Here is a 12,465-nt window from a genome sequence, read left to right as displayed (position 1 = left end):
CACTGAGAAAATGACTAATTCCCCCCTTTTTTTTCCCACTGCATTCATGTCTACATTGGGAAATAGATGAAATGGTGTAGCGAGGGATGCGTGTGGGAGGGAAACAGATTGTTAATTAAACGCTGAGACAGCGGTGCTTCATGTCCTGCAAGGGAAAGAATTCATCTGAAGACAGAGTTTATTTGCCAACTGTTGGGGTTTCGATTGGAGAGGTGTTGAGCACACCTAAAAAAATTGACCCTCACAACTTGCACATTGTGTTCATATAAGTAGCAGTTGTCAATCATTCATACGCAGACTGGATAATTAGGACCAAAACAATACTACTTGCACCTGTGTTCAAGTAGGTGAGCAAACACTCATCCACATGGAAGGAGGTCAAATTCAGCTGCGTTGAGTTCCACGCTGCAGTAATCAGGTTATCTTGGCGTGTTGGTGCTCAGTGGACGAAGAGTTCATAATTCAATTAGCCCTCCGTTGATGAATGTGTTACGTTGCCGAATTGTGTTCAAAACTATTACTGTGATCCGACGAAGCTTTTATCTGAAGTGAATGACGAGGATTTCCAACTGATCTCCCATTAGCTCTCCCAGCATGTGATGTGAAGTCACTAAACAGTAAATGATCCAGTTAAAGCACAATCAGCCAAAGCACGTGCGTTCATGCTGCAAGAAGACAACAGTTGTTTCAGTTAAAAGAGCTACAAGCTGTCCCACTAAGTGAGCGCACAAACAACAGCGGTGGATTTAGATGCATTTAAATGGGAGGAGATTGTTGGCATTGTCTTGGTTACGTGCATGGTTATCTGATGTTTTATGCCATACGAAGCAGCTCTCACACAACGGTCACCGTTACCAGAGGGGTTTTTAGGAGCAACTGTGTGTGTATACGTGTGTGTGTGTGTGTCTGCAAACATTTCCACCTAAGTGCACTGCCAAAATTTGATATTGTTATCAGGAAAGCCTGCTCTGTATGGGGACAGTTACTGATGATGGGTGCAATACTATAAACCAAACGATGGTTTAATCGCTTCTATGATGCTTCAAGGACAAGGGAGATAAAATGCAAGCATCAGTGCCTATGTTTGTGTGTGTGTGTGCCTTGTTTCTTCATTATGCATTAATCGTGGGTGCAAATACCAATGGAAAATACATTTTTGACCTTTACAAGTATTTTAAAATCGTTATTCAGGCTGAACTGTTAATAAACAGGTTGGTTATTTTTCATCAGTCTGCACTAAATAACTGCCTGTAACAACGTAGAGTTCACTTTAACTGTTTCTGCTGTTGATCAGACTGGTACCATCAAGTGAACGAGACTCCGAGTGCCCCTGTGAAGAGAGGAGAATCTTACAGGACATCCACTAGCGCTGGATACCAACAATCAGGCCTTTATGGTGGACTGGCCAGAGAAGAGTCTTTCCTCTCTAAAAGGGTCATGACAGCCTGCTGGGAATTTGCCAAAAGATACTTTAATGACTCTGACCATGAGAAGCAAGATGATCTTATCAGAGGAAAGTAAGATTGATCTATTTGGCTACCATTCTCAATGATGTGTAGAGCTCTCTACAAACACCGGGCATGGCAGCATCATTTTGTGGGGACAATTTCTCCAACCGGGAAGGGAAAACTAATCATCAAAGAGAAGATGGAAACAGGAAAATGTAGTGTTCCCAAGTCAAAATCCTTCCCAGAGTAATCTTAGGCTGTGAATATAGCAAGATGAGCAAACTGCTGAGTGACAATTAGGGATGGGCAATACCAAAATCTACCCTGTACCATTAGTTTTAGGTAGTTTTGCATCGATATTGACACTGATACTGATACTTCTTGTCCCTTAAAGAAAAATCACAATTTTACAGCATGTATTGATTAATCAAGAAGCTTTATTGTCATTGAACAAGAATACAACAAAATTCTGCTTGGCAGCATCTCTGTCTATAGCAGCTACAATTCATAATATTTTAATCCAAAGGGTTTTTATCGAAAAGAAATAAAACTCGGGAACATCAATACTTGAAAGAAATGCTTTTAAACTAATACAAAATTAAATGAAACAAATAATAAGAACAGACCAATTATTTTAAATTGAGAAAACTAACTAAACTACACATTAATGTAAGATTATTCATGTTTATTACATAGAAAATAAACAAATATAATATGTAAAAGCCATACAAAGTGATTACAAGGTGGACGATAACCTGAACCAGTAAAATATCAAACAAAACTTTATTATCAGTAACAGCAGTGTCATCAGGGGATGTGATTGGCTACCAGTCATGTGGAACAGAAGGAATACACTGTTTCTGGGCTTCACACAGAATTTTATTGTCTAAAACTCTCATAAATAAAAGCAAATTACATGCTTTCTATTAACAGTGTATGTCCATCCTCCAAAAAGTGTCAAATCTTATATTTTAACTAGAAAGTATCACTGCGATGGACTGGCGAGCTGTCCAGGGTGTACCCTGCCTGTCGCCCAATGCCAGCTGGGATAGGCTCCAGCTTCCCCGCGACCCTGAATTGGATTAAGCGGTTTAGAAAATGGATGGATGGATAGAAAGTATCAAAGTATCAACTTCAGAAGATTGATACGCCCATCTATATTGAGAACATACGTTACCCATAGAAACTCCTGTTCAAAATGAAGCCACTAAAGCTTTTTTTATTTCCCCATTTAAAAAAAAAAACGTGCAGACATCTACTAAAAGCCACCTCTGAAATGGTTCGACATAAGCGCGAACTGACTTTTGCATGAACTTAATTTCCTGCAAACTCAACATGAAACATGAGAAAATGGAAAAATATAAGATCTTAAAGTCCTGAAAAACTTTGTTTTGTGTGTTCAAAAGTGCATAAAAACGGTCATTCAGAATATGATTTAAAGGTACTAGTATTTGCGACAAATAGCGTGTTTGGTTGGGCGTTTGTGTGAGTGTGTGTGAGAGAGCGGCTGAGAGGCTGGATGATGGGGTGTCTGTGCAGGTTTTGTCAGTTCAGCGATTAGCCTTGAGAGGCTTTTAATTTGAGGCTAATGAGTATTTGTTTTAGCAGTCATGCACTCTGGTATGTGTGTGACTGCCTGCCCACAAATGCAAGTGTATGTGATTAAGGATTGTGATATAGTGAAAGCGACAGACTGTACAGATGTTCAATAAATGGGCTGGAACAGGAAGGGAAGAAAGGGGATATCATTCATACTTTATCTTTAACACACACAAACATAAGCACGCATGCACATGGAAACAAAAGAGTGAAATAAGCGCGCATGCACTCAGAATAGGTATGGTTGCATCTTCAGTGAATGAAATAATCTTTATAATTACAAGCACTCACCTCGCTTTGATCTGGGCTACAGTGACAATGCAGCAGAGCCAGTTAGCAGTTCGGAGCTTAAATCTAACGTCTGGATTAGTCCAAAACAATATGCATAGCCGGATTCTGTGTGTGAATGTGTGTGAGAGAAAGAGCGAAGCAGAAAGAAAGAGTAGAGCAACATGGAATCAAAAATAATTATGGCTTATTGTGAGTGAAATAATACAGTTGTCCGTAGCAACAGGAGACAAGGTGTGCACAGTTTGATGTGTATTCAGATATTCTCTGCCCCACACACACTCCACAGCCACGTCAGGTTTTAATTGCTGTTTGGCTCCATGTATGCTTCCCCTTTTTGTTTTTCAAAGTTCTGTTTCGCAATTAACACCTCCGATGCCAAATCTACTCAGCGTTTCTCGTGTAATTTTTTCTTATTAATTGCTATTTTTAGCGTAGCTTTCCATTTTTTAATTAATTTCTTTGTTCCTTTTAATCATTTTGTGTTTGTTGTAGTAATATGGCCTTTTTCTTCTTTTCCACTGGCCTTCTAATTCGTCTTTGTCTTTTTTTCACTTTGTTCTTCATGATTGTTTCATATGGCAAAGATTTCTTCTGTCGTAATTTGACACTCCCCGAGACCCCTTTCTCAATATCTCTTTGTCCTCTGTCTTGGGTTTTCTTGACTATTCGGCTTTCTGCTTCTCCTGCCATGCTAATTACCCTCTTTTGGGTGGCGGCTGGAAGCGCCAGAGCCTTCATCAGATATCTTGACACTGAGTGCTTTCAGCCAAGTTCAGGACCCGGTTCTATGAAATGAGTTCAGGCTGAATCAAGGAAGACTGGCTGAAAGCGAGTGATGAGCACAGAATGAAAAGTACAAATCAGTGACTCTGAAATAGATGATGCATTCTGATGGTTTTTTTTTTTTTTTTTTTCTGTGTCAGGTGGTGTGTGTATCGCCCAGTCCTTGAAGATCCCCAGGGAGCCCAGGCCAGGGGAATTTGACAAGATTATCAGGCGCCTGCTGGAGACCTCCAATGCCAGGGCCATCATCATGTTCGCTAATGAGGACGATATACGGTTTGTGCTGTGCTCTTGAAGTTTTGCTGCGCAAGTTTCATTTTGTTTTCAGGCACACTTTTTTTTCTTTTTTTTGTTAGTGTTTCCCAACTTTTCAATAAATTCTGCTGTCAAGCCATGCCAGCTGCACGGCTATTAGCTCTGTAATTGTGTCGATATTATGGCAGGATTTAAAATTAGACAGGCAAAGTTATTCACTTACAAAAATCTGAGCAAACCATCCTCTTACAACTGCTTCGCAATAGTTAAAGTAATAAAGACAAGAGAACTTGCAAGGCCATGGGATCACCCAGACTTCTCTTTTTGCCATTTGTTAATTAGGGTTCGAGCCACACAAAGTGTCAAACGAAACCTATTGTTTTCCAAATGTTTTTATTGTTGGCACATATGACTTTTAAAGACCCATGAAAAGTTATAAATTTGGCACACACGACAAGTTCAACAAAAAATTAAATACTCAAGTCTGCAAAGACTCCAATGCAAAAACGGCTCTACAGCGCCCCCTAGAGCGAGAAATAAATAGAAAAATGAATTGGATCTTGAATAACTACTTTGATTTGGGACAATGAAATTTGGCAGACATGTGTAACATCCAAAGACAACAAAAAAAAAAAAGTCCATTAAACACCTGTTGCCTTGGCAACAGGGTGTCCACCATCTTGGAATTTATGCCTATTTTTGACCCCATTTTGTTACCTTACATGCGTTGTATTTGAACGAACTAATCTGAGGGGAATTCATGCGAATGACTCCAAATTCGGCATGAAGGTTTGTGACAAGTTGGGGAGCAAAAGCTATTGAAATCTCTTAGGACAAAGTATTACCACGGCAACCCGTGGAAAACTATTCCCACTACCAAACATGATTTACTCATATATTTAAAGCAATACTTGGGATCTGCAACTAAGTTGACAGCATTCATATTTGTTGGGTCCTGAACACATTGCACCATGCTGAGTTAAGTTAAATAGGTGTATGAGACAGGTGGCGGGGGCCACAAAGCTCTGACCTGATGGATGCCACTTGCGGCTTTAATATCTTATTTTCTGCTTTTCTGCCCTTCAAACAGACGCGTTCTTGATGCAGCTAAGAGGAATAACCAAACCGGCCACTTCCTATGGGTGGGTTCAGACAGCTGGGGCTCCAAGATCTCTCCTGTGATTGGCCAGGAAAGAGTGGCCGAGGGTGCCATCACTATTCTGCCCAAGCGAGCATCTGTGGACGGTAAGAATGTGTGTAAAGATGTTAGATCAAAACGGTGGTAGAAAGATACGAGGCCATGACACATGCAGGAGATCATTTAGAATAAATAAAGTTGTTTTATTTGCATCAGGCATTGTGGCAAAAAGCCTGACAATGTGCGTTCTCAGTTGGATAGATCAAATTAAGTGAACAACGGATAAACAGAGACTCTTTTTCCCCAACACGTTTTTGCCAGAAGGCCGTGGAGGACTTCCTCATTTGCTCCCTGTCAGAGCTCCCTATTAGATAATTGACTCCTGGAGGGCCACTACGGCAACAAGATGTAAAATGAGAGTAAGGGAGAGAAGTAGAAGTTTAAATTAATCAAAGTCAGCTCCACATCAGGAATGCACTCAATGGAGAAGTGTGATGGTTGCAACAGAAGAATGATAAAAAGAGCATACTCTGAAGTATCAAATATTATTTAGACCAATATAGTACAATTAATTCAGCAACAGATGCCTATAAAGCTTCTGAATTTGGCTTTGCTGAGAATGAGTCACACAAGTGATAGTTCAACCCTGAAGAAATACTTACTGGTCACCTATTCCAATGTCTTTTTTCCTTTAGATGTAGTCAAGTTGTTGCATTTTCCACAAATATTGTTTTATCTAAAGGTAACTTTGTCCCTCACAAAGTCTTTCTGTAAATGAAAAGAAAAGGCTTTTTACAGTTCCAGTTATGCTATGCTAATTAGTAACCTGAAGATGTGAAGCCATTTAATTCTCATCTTTTAGAAGAGTCAGACTTGCTCTTTTCCAGTGAGAGCATGGACAAAGACGACGTAGGGCTCAGACAGATTATAATGTAACTGTTGCTTAAGAGGATTTTTAAATGATAAGTAAATATTGATTTTCCTAATGGTTACCGGTAGTTTATTCCAGGACTGTGTACTTCTGAGTTTATGTAACTGGCAATTCAGCTATATTTTTTTTTTTAAATGAAATCAGTGCTTGATGGTGGAGATCCATAGCCTGCTCAGAATTTTATTAATGAGTAATGTGTCCCAAGAAAATTTGGGAAAAAAAGGGTCAAAACTGCTGCATTTAAAAAAAAAAAAAAAAATGTCACAGTGGTAAAAAAAAAAAAGAAGTTTTATAACCATGATTTTTATTGTTTTTTTGTTTTGTTTTTTTTAAAGAGAGACCTGATGGGTTGTGATGTCTTTGCAGGTTGTATAACAGTAAGTTTAAAGAAATTATATTATGACATTCATATAAAACACATGGAATATTTTTTATGACAGAAACTTACACAAAAATCTGAATTGCCCTGCATTGGTTCCAGTGTGGGGCAGTATGCAAAATATTCTTTGGTACTCTTCTGGTTGTGGAGTGGTCCCTTTGTGGATTGAGCTAACACTCCACAGACTCCATCAGAGCTCATCAGATTTGTTTCTGTGAAGTTAGGAGGCCAGGTGAACCACTTTACTTTCTTTTGAGCTATTCCCAGGCAGGTTCTGGGTGATCCATTGATCTCTCTTTTGGAAGCTTGCTACTGAGGGAGTGTTCCTACCAGTTTTGCTGAAATGTTCAGATAAGAGACAAGGGTCAGAGTAACATTCATGTGGCTGCCAGGATGCAGATTTGTTTCATCAGAACATTGTTACTCACTCTCTCTGTCATACTGTTATAGTTGTCAATCCCAGACCCTTCTTTTAGCTCCATTACCTTCCCCCCCAATGATGGCTAGATGAAAAATAACCAATGATCCCTTCATGAAAAGTGGCACCGTACTGCCACAAAATGCAGATGGATGGTAAAGTGATGCGGCTAAGAGGAGGGATTGAGTTTGAGACCAATTAGAAGTGGACATCACAAAATACTTTGCCATTACTTTTAAATGATTTTTTTTTAATTGAAAGAAATATGCATTGCTATTTTCTCATTCATCTTTTGCCAACACTGAGCTAGTATAGATCATTGTTTCTCACTGCTTGAAGCAAACACTTTGACTTGATGATTTGACAAGAAGAAGGTGTTTATTAAGTGAAAGTAACTAAAGAAGTAGCCTTTAATTGTAGAAACTCTGCTTCCAAAAAAGTACCCACTTGGTGGCAACCGTTTTTTTTTTTTTCTCCCCGTGGAGGCTTGTTGCATCACTGATGCCCATATTTTAATTTTTATGTGCATCACATCTGTTCTCACAGTTAGGGGCATTTGATCCATACGACATGTGCTTCCCGTCGAGCTACATAGGGCGGGAACCCACTGTTCCCAGTGGTCGATCTATCAGCAAAGCAGCACAGGTACAGACAGAACCCATTTCTGTGACAGTAGACGTGATCAATCAAGGCAGCTCTTACAGCTTTTACACCGAGTCAGACATGGCACAGGGTGTCTGAGTCAATCAGATGGTTCCCCACCCTGCATGGGATATTACAGATGCTTAACTACTATGTTGGCAAATGAGTTTTGTTCTTTGCAGTCAAGTTGTGCATGTAGGCTCCAGAAGAACAATGGAAATTCTTCAGGAAGGCCTAATTTCCCTGGATAAGCTTGGTGAACAAAGTACTACAAGTACAAGGAGTTTTATTTCGTCTCTCCGTCTTTTGCCCGTCTCATCATTTCATCCTGCCAGCTGCTGACATGCATTTCCATTCCTGTTAGTGGGGAATTGTTTTTGTCCGTGTCTCTTTCTTTTTCTGAAGTTATTAAATTGGACAAGCAGCCAAGCTCTTGTGAAAGTTGCATTTAAAATGTTTTCTCCTCTTTCTCTCAATATCTCGTTACGCTCCACAAAAATGGCTTTTCAGTCATCTTCGGGTTATTCATAACATAAGTCTCTGTGCGTCGGTGTGTATTACACCACTGTGAACATCAAACTTTTTCTGTGCTGTCAGGCTTGGTTGAATCGAAGCCCTTAACCCCTGGAACACTAGTCCATGCTTCATTTTACACTGTTAAACAAGATAAAGTGTTGAAGCCTGATATTTTATGCAGAGTGATTCTGGTTCGGTCTTCCTTATGAATGACTTAAGAAATATCCTCCTCACTTTATGTCTCTAACTTTTCCCCCATCTGTCTTCATTGCAGCTTTTGACCGGTATTTCCGAAGCCGTTCGTTGTCCAACAACAGAAGAAATGTTTGGTTTGCCGAGTTCTGGGAGGAAAACTTCAACTGCAAGCTGGGGATGCACGGCAAAAAGCCTGGGAGCCTGAAGAAATGCACAGGTAAGGCTCAACACTTGACTTTTGCCATGGTTTGAGATGCATTTCTATGACGGTTTTTCAGCTTTTGGAAAAAGAAATCTTCTTTTCAGATATGACGAATGAACACAAAGATTATTTGACCTTGTAAAAAGTGTATTCTTGTATCTTATCAAGCAATATAGAACCCGGCTTAAGACATTTCAGACCGGCCAGTTCACCTTAAAAGCATGTGGGTGTTGCTCCGGTCTGTTGTTGTTAAGGGGGTGCTGAACCCAAGAGCTGGCCCATTTTTGTTCCAACCACTTACCAGTGGCCACAAGTGTCGAGTCGTGCGTGACCAAAGGGATAAAACCATGAATACAGGTGGCTGAATTTGGCTTCCTTTGGAGGATGAAGGGCTCAGCCATAGGAACAGCGTAAGCAGCTCAAGCATCCAGAGGGAGCTTCAAGGAGAGCCGCCGGTCCTCCACAAAGAAAGGAATCAGCTAAGGTGATATTATGGGCATTTGATTAGAACAACTCTTAGGTACTGCCCCTTTGGGGGGGGGGGGGTCATGGATGATAAGCTAGGTTGAAACCCTGAGGCAGACAGGACACATCAGAGGGATTATATCGCTTCTGCTCGATGAACCCTTCAAGACACACTTGAGGAGCTGGAGTGTGTCATTGGTGAGAAGGATGTTGGTGTTTTTCCTGACCTGTGACCACTCCCATTCTCTCCTTCTACACCATGAGTTAAGCCCACAGTAAATTGTACAAGTGAACCAATATTGACTTACTGTCATTTGTAGAAGAAAGATTTGATGTTAATTCAACATCTGTCAGATTTAGTACTTCTTTGTCATGACAGGTATACGTTCAGAGGTGCCAAACTTTGCAGACTGCTTATTTCAAAACATTTAACACAACTTGTCAGAGCAAGTCATGTACAGAATGAGTAACTGTGCTGATCTAGCCTTTTTTCTTTTTTTTTTTTATAAGAAAATCAACTTGGTGACTTGTAAAAATCCAGTTGTATAGTCAACAGATGAAACTATTGATCTACTGGCATAGCACACATCTCTGGTGTTTATGTGTAAACCATATCACTCACCTGCTTCATCCTTTACCAGGGCATCAAAACAGAACACTTGTAGCTTAAAAAAAGACAAGGGTTTTATTATATATATTTGTTTTTTATGATAAGCTTCTTTTCTGAAAAGAACCTGAGAAAAATCCATGTTTATGCTTGAAACAAGGATAACCACTTTTACAAACAATCCTTCCCCATTTCCTGAAGAGAGAAAGTTTTTATGTGTGTGTGTGTGTGTGTGTGTGTGTGTGTGTGTGATTTCAAAAACACAAAATGGACATGTGAATTTGGTTTGTCTTTAACAACTCCCTGCTGTTGTTGTCTAGTGTGTTTACATGATCTGCATGTTTTCACCTGTATTTTTCCATCATGTGAAGATATTTTACTGCAAACCAATGTCTGCAAGAAAACCTGTGTCAGTGTGTGTGTGTGCACATTCACAGCATCCACACTTGTCACCAGCTCATAAGTGTCATACTTAGGGTAGATTTAGCAGTGCACGGGACATGACTTGTTAGTATGACCTCTGCAGTTTGGGTGCCAGTTGATCGAATCTGTATGTTTATGTGTGTGGCAATGTGAGTATTCCCCAGCTGATGCCTGCCATCAGTTCACATAATTAGGTTTGTAAGGGCTGTGACTCCCATTGGACGTCTATTACTAACCATTGCATCTGTGTGTGTACGTGTCAAGGGGTCCTGTCCTCCTGCGACAAAGTCCATTAATTCCAACTGCTGGGATTTGCAGCCTTCACATCATCAACAGAAAGCCAATCAGCAGCTGGTTGCTCAAGGTCGCTGTGGTGATGCAGAGGATGGGAGCATGTAGAAGTGGGTGTTATTATTGCATGCGACTGCTGTAAGACAAAAAGATAAATAGGAAGTGAGATGGTGTCAGCAAGTGTACATAAAGACCTATCAAGAATTGGAAACTCATGTTTTGATGTTTAATTTACAGCTGAACAATTGAGTGATAATCAATGCAACAACATTTAAACAGTAAATCAGACTGGACAGATGTATAAATCTCAGTCAGATTGAGAAAAGGAGGCAGGAGTTACTGAACCTAACCAAATTTCTAACATAGTCATCATCATTTATGATATTTATTGAACAGCGTACACTGTGTTATAACAAGAGATTCTAACTGGAGGAGTTTAGACACGCGTCAGATGCATAAAAAGGCATCTTTGGAATCGGCTTTGTGCTCCGTACTGTTTATGAGGCAGTATTATTACAACTCTATATAAGTAAAGATAAAGCAATGGGTTTGCATCAACATGAAGAAAGTAGATCCTGTGATTGTTTATTAAGAAGAAAAAAAAAACTTTAAAAATAAATGTATGGTTATTTCAAAATCCCTACAAATGTTTGCATTTGGATCCATGTTTGAGAATGTCATGGTGGGCAGCCACAGGGCAATAAATCTGTGACCTTACATCTGCAGTAGGCCTAATTATTATTGACTGAGTGTTTGAATGTATTCCAGAAAGCATCTGATCCGTTGCTGAAAGCAGCACAACTGAACTTTGGCTGTTTTTTTTGCAAATTGCCGCCTCCTAATGAAGGCAAATTTGTGTTGCTCTTCAGGGTTTCCTCTGATAACATCCTCAGTTCCTTTTCTGAATCAGTTTCAGTGCGAGTTTGAAATGACCAGTGTGTTGATAATCAGTTGCTGGGGTGTGACACAATGCTGTAAAGTAAAACACAGCTGTCATGCGGCTCTCTAAGGTGGAATAAAAAGTTGAGAAGTGTGGTTTCTCTGCCCAGGGAGGCTGCAGGGCAACAATCACCCCAGGAAAATGTATAATGAATGTCAGACGAGTTTTAGGGTTGGAATGTTGTGTTGCTTTAAGGAGGTCTTGCTATGAGTTGTGTCATGAAGACAACAGTCCATAATTGCATGAGAGAAGATGCCGCTGCCCTTGGTGGACTGATGTAACAAAGCACAGCTTTTTAAAAACAGTTTTCCACATTTGTGTGTTAAAGTTGTAGCATGACAGTATCAACTACACATTCAGTACAGATGCTACATTACAGACCCCGATATACAGTAGGTATGGTCACTAATGCAGTCCCCGCCATGTAAAGCATGTTTTCATGAAAGAAGATGTTGCACCACAGCCAAAAATCCTACTGCTGATGGCACTGAAGCGATTTTCTCACCAGGTATTCACACGTTTATAGCTGTAGATTTCTTTCTGCACCTCAGCTTTGATAAATAGGATGGCTTGCAAATTGAATTTCCACCTGCAAATTGTTGAAAAACAACTTGAAAAGCTGTTGCATGTGTGCATACATGAATGCAAACCATCCCTCCATATCTTAGACCATCAGTAAAATATATGACCAGGTTTGATTAGAGTCACTTCTCCTTTGAATATTGCATAGCACTGTCCCCACTTCCTAAAAACGTACACAAGGATTGAGTGGAATGACGCATTATAATAGAAGACGCTATTGTGCTGTTGTTCTTTCCACTATGTGGTCCTTTTATAATCATCAATCAATCAATCAAAACTGTATTTATAAAGCACATGACATGCAATCAGTAACAAAAAGTGCTTTATCATGGAGGGTACCAGGAGTAGCCAGGGGTCCAC

At 40.0% G+C, this 12,465-nt stretch overlaps 1 protein-coding gene across 1 annotated transcript in view; it reads left to right on the top strand.

Moving 5' to 3' along the window:
* Positions 1-12,465, top strand: part of grm8a (glutamate receptor, metabotropic 8a) — a gene marked incomplete at both ends in the record, with an annotated part of 304,303 nt that overhangs the window by 203,648 nt on the left and 88,190 nt on the right. The window contains 3 exons of the mRNA XM_079263525.1: positions 4,262-4,397; positions 5,467-5,621; positions 8,675-8,812. Coding sequence (XP_079119651.1) covers positions 4,262-4,397; positions 5,467-5,621; positions 8,675-8,812 — 429 coding nt within the window. The remainder of the gene's footprint in view (positions 1-4,261; positions 4,398-5,466; positions 5,622-8,674; positions 8,813-12,465) is intronic.

The sequence above is a fragment of the Telmatherina bonti genome (assembly GCF_933228915.1).
Source record: "Telmatherina bonti genome assembly, chromosome: 23".
NCBI lineage: Eukaryota > Metazoa > Chordata > Actinopteri > Atheriniformes > Telmatherinidae > Telmatherina > Telmatherina bonti.
Note: the sequence above shows the minus strand (reverse complement) of the source record. Positions and strands in the feature narration are given on the sequence as shown.